Genomic DNA, 17,031 nt, shown 5'->3' with positions numbered 1-17,031 from the left:
ATGGACGGGCACCTTCTTGATGCAAGCTCAAGGTACTGGGTCCTGGCCCGAGGCATGAAGAAGCGCCTGCACCAGGGCAACCTGGGAGTTGACCTGCTGCTGGAGATAACTCTGCAGAGAAGGGTCTGGGAGTCCTGCAGGACAACAAGGTAAGCATGGGCCATCAGTGATGCGGCAGCCATCAGTGTGGCCCTACACAGCCCTGGGGAGGCAACTTCTGGAGCAGTGTGCCCAGTTCTGAGACCTCCCCAGTACAAGAGAGACACTGCACTGCTGCAGGGAGACCAGTGGAGAGTCCTGGAGCATCTTTCTTACAAGGAAAGGTTGGGAGAATTGGGCCTCCTTAGCCAAGGGCAGGTGTCAAGAGGATAGGGACAGACTGTTCTTCACTGGTGTCCAACCACAGCACACGAGGCAGTAGGCACAAAATAAAACACAGGAAGTTCATTTGCGTAAGGAAAAAAGCTTGTTAACTGTGTGCAAATGGGTGTGCGCACAATCGTGTGTAACCTGCTCTAGGGGACTACGCTTGTATGGTGTGCGTGTGCACGTGCGTGTGTGGACTAGCTGATCCTTGGAGGTCCCTACCACCCTGACTCTTTTGGTGAAGGGAACCACGCAAAGACTCTACCAATAAAGAGAGAAGCAATGTGCGATTTTAAATAACACAGGAAATATTTTATTTTTTTTTTTCCCTTTTAAAAGTGTGATCCTAACTTGTCTCTTATCTTTTTCTTCCTTGGTCAGTCCCCTATGCTGGGGACAGCAAATGTCCAACAACAGCTCCCTGAATGAGTTCCTCCTCCTGCCATTCGCAGTCACGCGGGCGCTGCAGCTCTTGCACTTCTTGCTCTTCCTGGGCATCTACCTGGCTGACCCCCGGACAGCGGCCTCCTCATCACAGCCTCATATCACACTATTCTCTTTCTCATACAGTAATGGGTAGGTCATTACCTTGCTTATTTTGTCTGTTGCTAAAACCAAGTGTGTAGCAAGGTTAATGTTTTGTTAAATGTACCATTTCATTTCTGTATTGTCTTAATATTAACAGTGAAATAAGACCATTCTTTCCACTGATGCCTGGTTCTGTCCGTTGGCTCCTGCCCTGTCAATTGGCAGAACATGTCTGGCAATTGCATGCAAAGCCTGGCAAACCGAGGGAAAAGCAATGCTGCAAACACAAATTCCTCCTTGTCAAAGACACTGCAGTCTTTTTCCCCTTCCTTCTTGCTATGACAGGTCCCACAGCAAGTCTTTTCCCCTCTGAGTCCCTGAGCTGAGATGCTGCGTGTTGTGCAGCCCCGCTTTTCCTTCTGCCTGCCAGGCTTTGCATGCAATTGGCAGTCACTGGCTTGGCAGTTTGTGACCTGATGCCATCAGGTTCTGGGTGCTAGCGAGGCTTCCCAGGCAGCCGAATGACCTGGACTTGTGTGAGCAGAGGCCTGAGCAGCTCCTGGGTTCTTTCTGCTAGAGCGATTGCCCCTATGCAATGGCAAGGGACAGTCACCACTCAGAAGGGCTGGGGGCCAAGGAGCAACTGTGAGTGCTGGAGCCTGGGGCAGTGCCATGTTTAGGGAACAGGAGGCCCCAGTGTCTGCCACTCCGTCCCTGCCCATGCCCACGTTGCCAGCAGCCCTCTGTGAGGCGTCACAGCGGTCCCCACAGGTCACAGTGGCCCCCGCGGGTGACCTGTCCCTCCCGGCACTGCTGCTGCGTCAGTGGCTTGTGATTCCCGTGGGAGGAGGTGCTGCTGGAGCAGTGCATCCGCAGAGGGAGTCGTGCCGCGATGGGGGTGCTGCGAGCGCTCCGAGGTGGGGGCGTCCCCGCGCTCAGTGTCTCAAGGGGGCGACGGAACCTGCCAGCGCCCACGTTCCAGGCTTGGGCAGAGCGCGCCTGAGCCCCTGGGGCCGGCCCCGAGCTGCTGCAGTCTCCTCTTCCCCAGCCTGAGCAGGGCTGGCGCCAGCGGCCTCTCCTGTCGCCCCATGCTCCAGCTGTGCACGCTCTTGCCCTGAGCTGGGCTCTGTCCCTGCGGCTGCTGGAGTGACGCAAAGCTGGTGCTGCTTTCCTTCCAGGTTGCTTCACTTGTGCAGGTGCCCGGTCGAGACCTGCACGCGGTGAGGATGGCGGGAGTGTGGCCAGCTCTGTTCCTGTGGCCATTACTACCTTTGCTGCCATCGTGACCTCGTTGTTGGACCGCCTGCAAGACGCCGAGGTGAGCAGGGGTGTCTTGATGGGCTCCGTGGGGTTCGAGGGCTCCCTGCAGCACCCTGACTTCCCTGGGTGCCGCAGACTGATCGCCTGCAATGCTGCCTCTCCCCTCGGGCTGCGCCTCGTTCCAAAACGTGGATGCTGCGTGGACAATCCCTCGCGCCCTCCGTGATGGCAGGAGGTGGCAGCATCTCTGGGCTTGGGCGTCCACATTAGGATTTGGGTTCGCACGAGGAGGTCACAGAGCAGGGCTTCTCGCCCGCTGCCGACGGCTGTGCTGAGCAGCGCCAGCAGCTGCTCCCTGGCATCGGCGTGGCCGAGCTGCTGTGTGTGGAGCAGCACGTCCCATGGCTGCTGTGTCCCTGTGCCCCCAGGATGGCAGAGCGGAGGAGACCTACCACGAGCTGGAGGGCGTCTTATGGGGCGAGGAGAGCCACCTGCAGAGCTCTGTTGTGGACAGAGCCATAGCGGTGGCATTGAAGGACCTGCGAGCGGCGCAGGTGAGCTCGTTCTCTCTGAGGGTGACCTCAGGTGCTGGCCCCTGTCCCGGCCGTCCCGTGCAGGAGCTTCGTGACACGTTGCGGTGTGGGGTCAGGGGATGTGCAAAGAGGAGCTGTGGGGCTGTGTGTGCGCAAGGCATAGCGGGAGCCCTGCTAGCGCCTGTATGTCCTGCCTGGAGGCCGAGCCCTGGCAGAGGGTCAGTCCCGCTCCTGTCACATGCAAAATGCTTCTTCCAGGATGCGCCGCTTGCTGTGAGGACGGCCGCTAGCGACGTCCTGGTGGCGCTGGCCCGCAGCCATCTGCGAGATGTGGTGTCGGCGCTGCAGGGCCACCTGCAAACCCTGCAGGAGATGTCGGAGGAGTTCGTCCTCATCACGCTGCGCAACGTGGCTGCCCGCTATGGTAGGGCCCCCCAGCTGGGTGCCAGCGGGTGCCAAGCAGGAGACCGGACCCCTAGCCCTGCCCCAAAGACCCAGGGCTGCACCAGAGGGAAACCAGCAAAGAGCCAACACACCAGGCTGTGCCCCACGCTGTCCTCCCCAGTTTAGGGCTTCCCCACTACCCGTGCCCCTCGAGGAAGGTGGTTGGCACACAAGTGGCCTGGCAGGAGCCTCCCTGCAGCGGGCTCTCCCCCTGGCCCAGCGCTGTCCTGGCAGCGGTGCCGGGAGATGGAGCCCGTTGGCCGCCGTGGCTCTGGGTGGCCGGGCTGCCCACACGCTGCTCTCTCTGCAGCCCTGCAGTGCGTGCCCTTTGCGGGGAGCACGCTGTCGGCCCTGCAGCACGTGCTGAGCGCGGCGGGGAGCGGCCGCACGCTGCGTCTCGTCTGCGACGGTGAGTGTCGGTGCTGCGGCGCTGCCGCCAGCGGCTCCGCGGCCGGAGCCGACGGCACTGGGTGCCGCTGGCCGGAGGAGCTCCTGGCTCCCTGCCCGGCCTCTGCTGCCACGTGTGCCTCCCGGTTCAGCTGCCTTTGGCCAAGCTCTGCCCAGCCTGGGCTCCCCCGTTCCCTTTCCTTCCCTTTCATTGAGCACAGCCTGCTTTGCTGTTTGTGGGCTTAAAGGCAGAGCCCGGGAAAGAAGGGCCAAAACCACGAAGGTTGTGCTGAGGGGCAAACGCTGGGGCAGGAAGAGGCTGGGGCTGCAGCGGGCAGTGTTGGAGGGGAGAAGCAAGGCAGCGTTTCCACCCGGCCGTCTCGTGCCATGGCACAGGGTGTCTCTGAAGCCAGATCTCCGTGCCACCCTTGCAAGGCCATAGTGGGCGGAAGGAGGTCTGGGGGCCACTGCAATGTGTGGTGCTGGTCAGAGGTTTTGAGGTGATCCTGTTTCCCTTCCTGTGCTGCAGTTCTGGAGCAGTGGTGCAGCGGGATAGCCGGGTACCTGCATGAGTGGGATAAACAGGTCTTCCCTCGCCTGGAGGCCACCCAGCTCTGCGCCCCGGTTTACCCGCTCTTCTGCTACGTGGGCAGACACTGGCAGCGGTGCAAGGATGAAGAGGTGAGCCTTGCTGCCCTCGCAGCCATGGGCAGCCACGGGGACGTCCGCAGGGGCCAGCGGGGCTGTGCACGGGGCCGGGTGAGGGCTTGGAGGGAGCAGGCTGGTTGGAAAGCATCCCGAGCCGGGAGCCTTCAGGGAGCGCCGACGTGAGCGGTGCTGACAGGCAGGAGGGGACATCCGTGCAGCAGCCCTGGGCCGAATGCTTGGGGCAGGCAAGAGGCGAATGCTGGGGCCTTCTAGCAGGGCAGCTGGGGGTGGTGGGAGGAAACGCTCCCTGTGCCGGCGAGCGAGGCCTTCTTGCCGGGACTGAGAGGAAAAGGAGAGCCCTGTGCGGGAAGTGCAGGCTGGGTGTCTCGCGGGAAGGCGGGTGCTGGAGAGAGCCTCATCCCTGCATGTGGCAGCGTCTTGCTTTCCCTCGGCAGGCCAAGCAGGCCGTGCTCAGGGCAGTGGGTGCCATGATGGCCGTTCTGCTGCACGTGGAGCAGTACCGCCAGCGCGCCTGGGAGCAGCTGCTCTGGCTGCTGCACCAATACCGAGAGGTCCGAGAGCCCCTTGGTGTGACCATGGTGAGGCACTGTGCGGGGCATGGCGTGGCCGGGGCCTGCGGGGGAGCAATGAGGTGTCGGGGGGTTGCAGGGCGCCAGCAGGAGCTGAGTCCCTTGGAGATGGGAAGAGGGAACGGGGCCCTGCGGCTCCCCGGGCTCCTGCTGGCAGAAAGCAGCAGGGCAGAAGGGCTGGGAGGGCGCGTTGAGTGGCTGGGGCACGTGGCTCCACAGGGGACCCTGCGGTGCCTCCCAGGGCTGCGGGTGTGTGAAGAGCTCTGTGAGTGTGTTCAGGCCGTGGTTTTCCCAGTGATGCCTGTTTCTGCCTTCCTGGGGGCTCGCGGTAACTGCTGCCCTCTCCCTGCCGCGCTCCCTTGCAGAGCCTGGGCCGTTTCCTGGCAGCTGTGGCTGGCATTCAGAGCCGCGGGCCACGGGCCCACCTGCAGGCCGTCAGGGCTGCTGTGCACGAGCAGGTAAGGCCTGGCGGCGCCTCCCTGGCCTGGGGCTCCTGGGCAGCCTCGGCTGCTGCCCAGCCCTGCGTGTGCTCAGGGCGCTGCGCTTGGCGCGCGGCTCCGCACCCAGAGATGCCCGCGAGAGGTTTCCTTTCTGTCCCCCTCTCTGCCAGTGCAACCTGCTCTGAAAGACACTTTGTTCCCACAGCTCTGTGACGAGATTGATCCGCCCCGGCCCGAGCACAGGGCAGAGCTGTGCCGCTGCATGGTGCTGCAGGGTAAGGAGAGGAGAGCCGGGGCTGCACTGCAGCGTCGCCGCAGCTCTCGCAAAGCTGCGCACATGGGAAGACGCTGGGCTCTCCTGACCAGCAGGATTTCTTTCTTCCCCACAGCCCAAATCTGCCCCGAGGAGACAATCGTCTTCCTTTATTTCAAACTGAGGAACGGGAGCAAGGCCGATCGTGTAGCAGCTGTGGGAGTGCTGCAAGCTCTGGTCCGCTCTGATGGTCAGTAGGCCAGGCAACAAAAAGATCAGCATCCCCCCGGGAATGTGCTGCTTCCTTTGAGGCACAGGCTGGCACCCCTTTTCTGCCCTGCTTGTGCGTGGGAAGCCATGGAGCTGTGTGAAATCCCTGCAGAAACGGGGGCTTGGCTTCAGCACCGCCTCTCTGTGTCTCTTGCAGTGCCTGCCGTGCGGGAGAACTTGGCCCTGTTTGCCAAACTCGCGGAGTCCGTGTGCCACGACCCCACGTGCCAGGTGAGCTGCTCTGGACAGAGCCATTGCAGGGCAGAGCAGGGCTGTTCCAAGGCAGAGCCTGGCCAGGCCTTTGCCATAGGCGGAGGCAGGCTCTGGGGCAGGGGGCCGGCGGCAGCAGCAGCAGCAGAGCAAGGGCTGCTGCCGCCTCCTCATCCCGGCCTGGGCAGAGGGGCTGCAGCGCAGCGCAGGCAGCTCCCCTGGGGCTTGGGGCCGGCTCGTGACGGCAGCCTGCCCTGCCTGCAGGTGAGGATGGCCGTCCTGCACTTCATCGGGGAGCTGTTGCACTCCAGCAGCCTGGGCTGCTCGTCGTGGGACGTGGTGGGGCATCTCTTCGGCGAGTTCTGCCGCGCCTCGGGCAGGCTGGTAAGGCAGAGCACAGCGCCACGGCTGCACCTCGTGGCTGTGCCGCACTGCCATGGGTCTCCCTGAAGGAGCGGAGCCCAGCGCAGCTGGGCTGCCAGTACTGGTGCTGTGGTGGGGGGCATCCCCATTGCCAGGCCCCGTGGGGCCTGAGAAGGGGCAGTGACAAATATTTGCTACCCTGTCCCGCAGGCTACAGGGAATCTTTGTGCTGTGGAAGCATATGAAGAACGTGCCATTCGGCGCCTGTGCTGGCACATGGTCAGCACACTGGATGTCTCCAACGGAGCGGTAGCCCAAGTGAGTTGTTCTCGCCATGTGCACCGGGACGCCCACCTTAGGCATGAAAGCAATCAGGGAGAGCTGGGTGTGAGCTCTGTGTGGCCAGACTCACTCATCCTGTGGGTGCTGCAGTGCATGAGCACCGCTGGGCACGCGCCTTGGCTGCGTCCCGTAGCCCATAGAGATCTTGGGAGGGGCTGGCGAGGCCGAGTGGCTCCCACATCCCTTTGCCGCAGGGAAGGGAGCTGCCCCGGGGGCAGAGGTGTGCCAGCCGCTCTCAGCAGGCAGCCAGAGCGAGGGAGAGGGAAAGGGGTGCGAAGCGCGGCAGGGAGAGGGGCAGGAGGGGGAGGAGGAGGGCAGAGCAGGAGCAGAGCTCCTGAGCTCGTGAAGGAGTGAGGCCAAGGGCCCAGGCCAGGGCTGGAGACATGGAAATGATGCAGGGACTGGGACGGAGAGGCAGGAATGCCCTCGTGCCAAATGGCCTGGTTCTTGTCCGCAGCTCCTGTGGCCGAAGCTGCTGCGCTACGTGGTGCCAGTGCAGTACACGGGCTTGCTTGTGCCACTGTGCCGCTGCCTGCGCGCCCTGGCCGAGAGGCATCAGGAGACTGAGCGCAGGGAGCCTGAGGCCCTGGAGCCTGAGGAGCAAGGTGGGGAGCAGCAGGTGCCGGGCAGCAGTGCCGGGCTGGTGGCGTGGGACAGCGCGTGTCCCTGCAGCCCTGCCAGGCCCTTGCAGGAGGCACGGGGCTGCAGAGGACAGAGCAGTGTCTGCTGCCAGGCGTGAGGGCTCTTTCCATGCGGCCCTTCCCGGCGGAGGCGCTGGGCACTGCTGCTCGCAGCTCTCCTGGGGCCCTGGAGCTGGTTCTTGTCACGCCAGGGCTGTCCTTGTCCCTGTGTGCACAGCGCCAGGAACCCGGCAGTGCCGCTGTGCAGGCGCTGTGGCCAGGGTGCCCTTTAGCCCTGCGTGGCAGCATGGGAGGCGGCACGGGCAGGGCGCAGAGGGGCTGGGAATCTCACGCTGCCTTCCTTTGTGCCCATAGCGGCTCTGCCGGCTCCCCAGGCGCTGCTGGCTCGCCTGCTGGTGAGTACGAGGAGCAGGGAAGGAGCTTTCGTGGCCGGGCAGAGGGTGGGAGAGATGGTGCCGAGGCTGGTGCAGGCACCTCGGGAGGAGGCAGGAGTGTGCGAGAGGCGCCTGGGGCTCCCTGCCTGCCTGCCTGGCTGCCTGCGGCGCAGCCGCGGCTTCCGAGGTGGGTGCGAGCCCCCCGTCTCTCTCGCGCTCTGCTAGGTGACGGCGGCGGTGGCTCCGCATGCGGGCGGTGGCCGTGGCACTGCGGCCCTGCAGCTTCTGCAGGTGCTCCCCGGCATGATCCACAGCGCGCTGGGGGCGAGCTGGGCTGCAGAGATCCCCCTGCTGCTGCAGCACCTGGCAGGTAAAGTGTCGCTGCCAGGGACAGGCTGGCGGCAGAGGACGCAGCAAAACACCGTCAGCTCCCAGCTTGGCACTGGGGAATGGTGGCAGGTTTAGGGATGCTTGTCAGCCCTCTGGGCTGACCCTTTGGGCTGTTGGATTGCAAAGGAGACCCTGGGGCTCTGCTGGGGGCTCAGGGCGCTGAGAGCACAGGGTCTGCCTCCTTGGGCTTTGCAGGAACAACCGCCAGCTCCCTGGATGTGGCTGAGTGGGAGAGCCTTGTGCTGAAGGTACAGCATGTGTGTGGGGGCCACAGCTGGATCGGGCGCCCAGGGTGTGGAAGAGTGTTGGGAGGAACCTGGGGGCTCCCTTTTTGGACACTGAGCAGCACAAGCTCCTGCCAATTCCCCGGGCTCAAGCGTCGTGTTGGGGGAGAGACAGAGGCAGATTTTAGAGGGCTGGTTAGGGAACTCTGCCCATTAGGTGTGCAAAAGGGCCCAGGCAAGGGCAGGGGGTGTTTGCTTCATGTCCCCCTCTGCCCTAGTTCCTGCAAACGTCGCTGGAAGCCATCGGGAGCGACGTCTGGATCGTGGGCCTGAGCCAGGAGCTGAGCCAGCAGCTGGGCAGCTCTCCCCGCCTGTCCTGGGAGAAGGTTTGTTCCCTGCGCGGTGTCGCTGCCGCTTCTGGGGCGCCCTGAGGGCTGTGGCACCAGCAGAGCCCTGGGAGGCCGGGGCCCACGCACAGGCTGGCGGCGCTGCTCTGCCTGGCGGGCTCCTGTCCCTGCTGCTCTCGCTGCCCAGGAAGGCGCTTGCTCTCCCCTCCGCGCCGGGCTGGTGGCTGTGCCGGGCTGGCCAGCGCGTGCAGTTGGGGCTGCTGCCGCAGGCGCCTGGGCGGCTCTCGGCACGGTGGCACCGCTGCGGCCTGGCCCTGTCCCGCCGGGCAGGGCTGTCCCTGCAGCTGGGGCCTGGCCTCTCCTCTTGCAGCGCTTCCTGTACAAGGCTCTCGGCACGGCCCTGGCAGCTTGCGGGTGTCTGCGCCACGTGCGAGAGCAGACCCTGAAGCACCTGCAAGCAGCCAACTTCCTGGAGCTGTGGGAGGCGCAGGTGAGGGCTCCTCGCACTGCCCTGCTGTGCGGCAGGGTGTCTCCTGCGTGTGCCTGGGGCGCAGGGGGTCTGTGTGACCCTGCTCCAGCACAGCTGGTGTCCTGTTTGTGGTTCTTTCCTTGCGGAAAGGTCCTTCCTGACCACTGGAGCTGGTCACGGCTGGGTGCTGGGCTGGGAGCGACTCCCTGTTTCTGCTGCCTTGCAGGGAATGGTCTCAGTTGTGTCGCGCTGTGCCGAGAGCCACTTCTCGCTTGCCTTGGCCTGCGTGAAGGAGTTCCTGGGAACTTTGAAAACCCAGAAGGTAAAGGGCCCAGGGTGCCCCTGCTGGGAGGTGCCGCTGTTGGGGCAGGGGCAGCTCCTGCCTTAGGAGCACACGAAGTCTCGGGGCAGAGCCGGGCAGCGGGCTGACATCTCGGTGCTTCTCTGGTGATCCCCCGGCAGGGCGACACGGTGAGGACACGCGCTGCTCGCGCCGCACTCATGGTCACCTACGGGCGGATGTCGCTGCGCGCCCCCAGGGAGCAGCTGCTGGCCCACGTTGAGAGAGACATCGTGGGCAACATGCTGGGGCTCTACAGAGAGGGCTGCCAGGTGGGAGCTCGTGGCGTGGGGCAGAGGCATGTGGGTGCTGCCAGCTGCAGCCCCTCCTGCTCCTCCCGTCACGCACCTCTGCCGCTGCAGCCAGGCGAGCGCTGCTCAGCCTGCTGCCCGTGTCCGCGATGCACGGGCTCTTCCCAGGCAGCACCTGGAGCAGCAGCTTCCCCTCCCATGGGAGGCTCCTTGCCAGCAAGGGAGAGGGAGGGGACGTTTCCGTGTTGGGGGGCAGGTGCCCAGGGTGCTGCAGGGCCCCCAGAGGGCACCATGTCCTCCCTGTGCTGCTCTTAGAGGCAGATTAGCCCCAGCCCCGCTGCCCTTCCCACCCTGGGGCCCTGGCTGAAAGCCTCTTTGTCTCCCCTGGCATCAGGACGCGCAGCTGAGGCTCTCCCTGGTGCAGAGCATCACGGAGATCAGCCTTGCCCTGCAGGCTGCAGGCGGCAGCCCCAGGTTTGAGCTCTGCTGCAAGCGGGAGCTGCTGCAGACCCTGGTGGTGAGTGCAGTGCAGGGGAGCCAAGGGCTGTGCCATGGGGTGGGTTTGCACAGGAGCGTGATGCTCTTGCAGGGTGGTATGCAAGCTCCTGACGGCCACGAGCTGCATCCCCAGCTGGCAGGGCGCATAGGGGCTGGCGCTGGGGCTGCAGTGGGGGAGCAGAGTGCGTCCCGGCACTGCAGAGCTGCTGCCTTTTCCTGTAGAGCCTCTGTGGGAGTCATGAGGGGGTGACAGGGCTGGTGTCTGTGGGCTCGGGCAGCTCAGCCCGTGGCTCGGCCTGGCAGGAGCTCCCTCCCGCTCTCCTGACCCCTGCCCACCCTGTGCCTGTCTGTCTGTGCCTTGCAGGAGGTGATTCAGGAGGAGCCGCGGGAGTCCCCGGTGCAGTCCCGGGCCCTCATGGCCATGGAGCAGTTGAGGTAGGGTCTGTTCCTGGCACTGTGGATGCCAGTGTGTGTCCCAGCACCGCTGGCTGGTCTGGCTGGGGCTGCGGGCACTGGGTTTGGGTTGTGGATTCGGCCAAAGGCAGTTGTCCTCTGCCTCACTCTGGGGAGTGCTAGTAAGCCCCCTTTCTATGTTCTCTGCCCTTCTCTCCTTTCAGCAAGCTGACACCCTGTCTGAGCAGGAGGGAAAAGTGCAGCCTCCTGGCTCAGTGCTGCCAGGCCATCCTGTGCCTTCCCTGCCCGGAACAGCTGCATGTGAGAGGGGAGACGATGGTGGCGGCTTCACGCACAGCGGTAGGTGCTGGCCTGCTGGGTCACCCCTGAGCGGGGAGCCAGCACCAGGCACCCCACGCTGGGAATGGGAATCCCACTGGCTGCTGTGGCGTCTTTGTGGGGTACATGGCCTCTCCTCTGCTTTCTGGTGACAGGCCCCATCCCTGCGAGCCCTGGCACAGCTCATGGCAGCCCTCCAGCAGGCAGAGCCGGTCCCCATCTGCCTGGGGGACGTGGTGCAGGTGAGTGCCCTGGGGCAGCGAGGAAGGCGTTGCTGCTGCCAGAACACGGCAGAGCTGCGGGAATCACACCTGCGGGCCTGGTCCGTGGAGGGGAGCTCTTCTCTAACTCGGTGCCATCCGTGCACATCAGCGGGAAGTGAAATGGTCCTAGCTTCAGGCCCCCTCACCCTAGGTTTGCATCCATGCTTTTCCCGTCTGCAGCAACGTTCTTGCAGGCAGCTTGCAGTGTCCTGCAGTCCCCTAGATGAGCAGAGCTTCTCCCACTTGTGCGGCTGTGAGCAAGGGCTGATGCACAAATGAAGGCTGCCCATGGCGAGAGCCTGGAGTGGGAAGGTGGCCCCGGCAAGGGCTCCTCACGCGGTGCCCGGAGAAAGCAGGGCCACAAAAGCAGCAGGGTCCCTGCGGAGGGGTGTAGGGCAAAATTCAGGCCATGGTGAGACAGGCGCTGTCGTGGCAGGTCCTGCGGCGCTGGCTCACCTCGGCCCACCTGTGTGAGCGGGACGGAGCACTGGAAGTGTGTGTGCAGGTGCTGGGCACCTGCAAAGAGAGGCACGAGCAGAGGGTGAGCGGGGACCCTGTGCCGGGAGCTCTGCGTGGGCGGGCGGCGGGTTCTGGGTATTCCAGGGCTGCGGGGTGGCCCCTTGTTCCCGCCCGGCTCCGCCAGTGCTCGGGGCGCTGCAGTCGGGAGAGGGCCAGCGGCCGTGGCGATGCTGGTGACCTTTGTGCCTGTGTCTTGCTCCCGCAGCGAGGTGGTGCCTGCCAAGAGTTTGGCTCCTTGGTGGGACTGCTGGGGCCTCTGACATGCGAGGAGTCAGCCGCATCCCGTCGGCGGGCAGCGACCTGCCTCTGCCTCCTTCTCCAGAGAGTTGGTGAGAGGAATAGGCAGGGCTGCCCCTGCTGCTCCCTGCAGGAAGGAGCCCAGCACCAGGCCCTCTTCCCCTGTGCCGTAGTACCTTGTCCAGCTTGCAAAGCCACTGTGTGGCCTTGGGGGACCCTGGCTTTGCGTGGCCTTTGCAGGCCTCCCCCATGTCCTTGCTCAGTGCCCAGGGATCCGGGAGTCGGCTCCCCATGAACATCACTGCCCTTTCTGATAGCTCCCCATCAACGTCACTCCCCTTTCTGATAGTTCCAGATGAAAAGATGGACGTGGCACCGTGGACCCAGATCACGTCTCTGTCCGAGAGGCTCAGCGCTGTCACCTCTGGGTCTCTGCTGGCAACCTCCACCAACATTGCCAAGGTACCTGGCCCTCAAAAAGCACGAGTGGGGCCATAATATGTTTGTGTGCTCGTGTGTGTGGGAGTGCTGCTTGCAGGACACATGTTTTGCATCTGAGCAACTCCTGCGACACGCTCGCTTGTGTTTCTGATTTCTCCCCAGCTTGTGTGCAAATATTTCCCACAAGGCCAGGCCACAGGCTTCGTGAGCAGCATCATGGAGAGCCTGCTGTGCTCCAGGCCCATGTGCATGCAGGCTGCGGGTCAGTGGACACTGACCTTCCTGGGGGATTGTGTTGGCAACATATTCCAGGAGGAGGTGAGGGAGGCATTTTTTAGGATGCCTTTGGCTGTTCTCTGCAGTAGTGTGTTGGCCCTGAGGCACAATGGGGAAAGGACACACCGAGCCTTTCTTTCTCGCCCACCTCCTTTCAGGTGCCCGAGCTGGTGTTCATCCTGTGCACGTGCCTGCGGAGCACCCAGCTGAGCACTCCCCGGCGCGTGGTGCTGCGGGCCATGGTCCAGCTGTGCCGCTCTCACCAAGAGCCGGTGCTGGGCAGCCTCCTGCAGACACCGCTGCCCATGGACAGGTCTGTGCAGCCGCCCTTCCCACTGCCGTCAGAGCGAGCCGCGGGGCTCGCCTGCGTGGGCGGCCCTCTCGGCAGCCAGTGCTTTTGCCCCGCGCAAGGCTGAGCGCTGCAGCTAGTGTGCCTGTCGGGACCTGGGCACTGGCAGTGCCCATGGGCACAAGGAGGGTGTATGGCTTCTCCAGGGGTACCTTGGGTAGCCGGGGATGTGGGCTCACGTGCTGGCATGTGTTCCTTTGCAGCAACACAGCAGAGGTGTGGAGGAGCCTGGGAAGAAGCACCGTGGGCTGCCCAATCCTGGTCCACTTAACACAAAAGTTGGGGGCAGCGGGAAAGAGCGACGGGATCAACCGCTGCGCTGGGGAGCTGGGCAGCAGCCAGGCTGCCCTGGAGCCTCGCGTGGTACGTCCAGCAGCCCCGGCGGCCGTGCCGCTTTGCACGTGCTTTCCAAGCAGTGCTTGAGTGCCAGCGGGATTCCTGCCCTTTGTGAGGGCTCGTGGAGCGTTGTGGGGTGCTGAGCTGGTGTGATAGCAGCGTGGGATGCTGGGACAGCTTGCGGTTGCCAGGCTGAAAGGCTCTCCCTGCAGTGAGAACTAGAGAGAGTAAAAGCCCCTGGGCTGTCAGGGGGACGTGGTCCATGGGCAAGTGCCTTGTTTTACCAGGTGGTTCTTGGTTAAATTTCTCTGTAGATCACTCGCGCCCTCTGTGAGGTGGTGTCAGCAGTGAGGAGTGACACCCTGGTTCAGCGCCTGCTTCCCTGGCTGCTTCCAAGCCTCCTGGAGCAGCTCAGCGAGACACTGGGGGAGGACATGGACCTGTCCCTCAGAGAGCTGAGTAGGAGTGACCCACCGGGCAGGTGAGGAGCAGCAGGGGCAGGGGCAGAATCTGCATGTGCGGCCCATGGCTATGCAGGAGCCACCTGCCTATTGCCCTGGTGCTGGGCTGCCTCCGTGGTAGGTGGGACTGGGCTCTGTAGGGCAGCGCACTGGGCATTGGGCTGTTTCTGCAACTCAGCTGGGTGTTGCTGCTGGGATCCATCGTGGGGTTGTGCTAAAGAGCAGCTTCCCACAAAGTGCTGTGCCTGGAACTTTCTTTGGCTTCTCCCTGCAGCCTGTTTGTGGAGGCCCTGGAGCTGGTGCTGGCCAAGAGCCTGGAGCACCGGTGGCTGCGGCTGCTGCGGGAGCAGGGAGCGTGGGCGTCCTTGGCAGCGCCCCAGGCTCACACGGCCGGCGTGTGTCTCCTGGCAAGGTGAGAGCCCCTGGTGGGGGCCGTGCTAGAGGAAGGGCTGCTGGGAGCTGGGGCCTGCCCCGAGCTCTGCTCTAGTGCAAGCGGCGTCTGCACCGGGGTGGGCGCAGCTGGGAGCGGTGCCGCGGGGCCGTGCTGTGTGAGCACGTGCTACAAGGCTGTTGTGCTCTGTGTGCAGTGTGCTGCTGCGCGCGGAGCAGGTCCCGCAGCGCCTGGTGCAGCGGCTCTTCCACTGGCTGCGTTCCCGCTCGGCGAACCTGCGGCTCACAGCCACTGCGTTCTGTGCCGAGGTGAGGCAGCCGCGGGGCGAGGGGGCTCGCAGGGCTTCCTGCGTCTCACCCAGGTGAGGGCTGCTCCATGCTAGTGCTCACGTGTCTTGATTGCAGCTCATGAAGGACCAGCTGGTCAGGGAGAGGAACATCGTGACTCCCCTCCTGGAGGTGCTGGCAGAGAGGTCGCGCGACCCTGTCAGCAGCGTAAGACAAATGGCCTTGAGGGGTCTGGGGAACATGGCCACAGGAACACCCACAAAGGTGAGGCAGCCTCTGGTGGGCTTTGAGCACAAGCCGAGCTGGGGAGGAGCGCAGAAGTGCTCGAGGAGCCGAGGCAGGTGCAGGGCTGCACTGAGGCAATGCCCTGGCATCGGGGCTCTCCCCTGGGCTTGCTCTGGAAAGCGCTGCCACTGGCGCCGCAGCGGGGAGCAGCACTGAGAGGCAAGAGCTCATGTGCGTGTCGCTCTGCAGCTGCGGAGGCACTGGGCCGTGGTGGTGAGAGCACTGCTCGGGGGCATGGAGGACGTGGGCAGACCCGAGGTGGCTGTGGAGAGCCTGTTGGCTCTGACGAAGGTCCTGGCATGGCTGGAGGCGAGAGCCATGGGCTCTACCTTTGAAGAGGTGGCCAGGAGCTGCCGGGCACTCTGGGGGGCGGTAAGTGGAGCCGCTGTCTCTCCGCGGGCAGGCGGGAGCCCACGCGGGTTGCCGTCCCTGCGGGCTGCTGTTGACAGGGGGCAGCCGTCGCCGGTTGCCAGCCCTGTGGGCAGCGCCGCGCGGTGCCGAGCAGTGTGTGCTAGCAGCCTGCCCGACGGTCTTTCTCGTCACAGGAGGAAGAGGAGCTGCGCCGCTCGGCCTTTGGCCTCTATGGCACCCTGGCCTCCTCTGCGTCGGGGAGGAGATCGTTTTTCATCAGGGAGGTGGAGGAGGCCTTTCCCAGCCTGGTGCTGCACCTTCGTGATCCGTCCCTGGCTGTGTGCAATGTAAGAGCCCCAGGCGCCCCACAGAAAGCCCTGTGGAGCTGGCTGAGCCATGGGGGCACTCGTTCCCTTCCGCATGGGGCTGCAGGAGTCTCCACGAGCCCTGTGTGATGCTGCCCTGCCGGCAAGGTTCCTTCCTCAGTGCCCAGGCAGGTGCAGAGCATCCCCATGACAGGGCCTGGGGCACTTTTGCAGGCCTGCAAGGTGACCCTGCACCTGTGTGCCCCATTTCTGGGGTCGAAGAGGCTGCAGAGGCGCCTCAACATCAGCGTTGGGCTGAGCGCGCACAAGATGCAGGACGAGGTCTGCAGACACCTGGTGAGTGAGCTGTGCGCTGGGGCTGTGTCCCTATGCTGGCTGCCCATCCCGTGACTCCCTCGTCATGGGGTCGCCCCCGTACTGGCCATGGGTGGTCAGGCGATTGGGCAGAGGGGAGCAAAGGGGGCTGCTGGAGATGGGGATGAGCTCCTGCTGCCTGCACTGTGTGTTTTCACAGGCCCAAGACTGCCCCGCGCTGTTCGAGCAGCTCCTGAGCACATCTTGGAGCTGCTGCATGGGAAGCCACCAGGCACCGCAGGCGGCAGCCGTCCACGTCCTGGGTGAGCAGCAGCGGGGGGCTGAGGCGCTGCTCCTGGCCGAGGCCCTGGGTTGGGTTCAAGGTCGGGCTCTGGGGCAGGTCGGGGCTGTGGCCATGCCCGTGCCCTGGTGGCCATGTTCCCATGCCAGGCCTGCTCCAGGCATCAGCCACGTGGCTACAGCAGTGGGGCCTGGCTAGCAAGGCGCCCAGAGGTTCTGTGGGTGCCAAAAGCCAGGGGGCTTGGGGATGCGTGGCCCTAGGGGTGCATCAGGGAAGACACCCCAGCCGGGCACCGTGGGGCATCAGGGGCCTTGTGCCCATGCTGCTCCCATCAACATCGGTGTCTTTGCAGCTCACCTTAGGCCGGAGCACGCCGAGGAGCCCCGTGCTCGACGGGCGGTAGCTGCAAAGCTCTGCACCGGGGGAGGCCAGCAGCACAGAGCAGGAGGCAAATAAAGCCGTGTCCCTGTGGAGAGGCACTGTCTGTCCGTGTGGGGCTGTGTGCGGTGCGGCAATCACCCTGGCCCTGCCTCCCTGGGGATGTGGGCCCTGCGTGGAGCTGCCTGGGGACAGTGGAGAGCAGAGGGACTGGTGGGAGGGGGTTTGCAGGCACTGAGCTTAGGGGGCCACTGCCAGGTGCTTTGGGGCACCAGGGTCACTGGGAGCACTGGGAAGAACCTGGGGGCCCTAGTGAAGGATCCCAAAGCAAAGCCAGCTCCGCTCTCCGTCGGCAGCAGCCCGTGGCAGCGGATGAGCAGATCTGCTGCCCCGCAGCCCTGCTCTGCTGCACTGCTGGCCTGGCACAGCTGCAGGCGCCAGGGAGAACCCCCTGCCGCACGGTTTGTTGGTGCCAGCAGCGTGCGGGCAGAGCTGCTCAGGCCCTCTGCAGCACCAGGAGGCTCCATCGTCACCAGAAATGGGAACAAACCCACCCAGCCTGCCCCAGCTTCCCCCAAAGCACCCACCAAGGACATTACCTGCCAGCAGTTCCCTCCAGCCCCTTTCCCTCTTAGC

At 64.4% G+C, this 17,031-nt stretch overlaps 3 protein-coding genes across 3 annotated transcripts; all 3 read left to right on the top strand.

The window, feature by feature from the left end:
* Positions 1-5,707, top strand: LOC148591760 (maestro heat-like repeat-containing protein family member 2A). Its single transcript, XM_088537004.1, has 9 exons — positions 1-123; positions 2,583-2,708; positions 2,946-3,111; positions 3,442-3,540; positions 4,048-4,199; positions 4,622-4,765; positions 5,122-5,214; positions 5,402-5,471; positions 5,586-5,707. The coding sequence occupies exons 1-9, from the start codon at positions 1-3 to the stop codon at positions 5,705-5,707; spliced, it is 1,095 nt and encodes a 364-aa protein (XP_088393130.1).
* Positions 5,708-5,806: 99 nt separating this feature from the next.
* Positions 5,807-14,538, top strand: LOC148591759 (maestro heat-like repeat-containing protein family member 2B). The gene is given in 24 exon segments (XM_088537003.1): positions 5,807-5,950; positions 6,194-6,313; positions 6,503-6,610; positions 7,092-7,239; positions 7,630-7,670; positions 7,941-8,019; positions 8,235-8,287; positions 8,542-8,685; positions 8,724-8,905; positions 8,941-9,100; positions 9,533-9,763; positions 10,065-10,144; positions 10,422-10,516; positions 10,519-10,603; positions 10,786-10,927; positions 11,056-11,142; positions 11,600-11,704; positions 11,888-12,011; positions 12,269-12,381; positions 12,795-12,949; positions 13,189-13,348; positions 13,636-13,802; positions 14,057-14,194; positions 14,370-14,538. Coding segments are annotated over 24 exon segments (3,030 nt in total).
* A 138-nt stretch (positions 14,539-14,676) lies between these two features.
* Positions 14,677-16,420, top strand: LOC148591758 (protein maestro-like). The gene is made up of 6 exons (XM_088537002.1): positions 14,677-14,724; positions 14,935-15,117; positions 15,291-15,443; positions 15,636-15,758; positions 15,937-16,116; positions 16,370-16,420. Exons 1-6 carry the CDS (start codon positions 14,677-14,679, stop codon positions 16,418-16,420), a joined length of 738 nt encoding a protein of 245 aa, XP_088393128.1.
* The last annotated feature ends 611 nt before the right edge of the window (positions 16,421-17,031 follow it).

This window comes from Tinamus guttatus, unplaced genomic scaffold (genome assembly GCF_059628265.1).
Source record: "Tinamus guttatus ecotype Peru unplaced genomic scaffold, ASM5962826v1 Tinamus_guttatus_pri_ptg000712l, whole genome shotgun sequence".
NCBI classification, from domain to species: Eukaryota; Metazoa; Chordata; class Aves; order Tinamiformes; family Tinamidae; genus Tinamus; species Tinamus guttatus.
The sequence above is the reverse complement of the archived record's forward strand: the minus strand, read 5'-3'. Positions and strand labels throughout refer to the sequence as shown.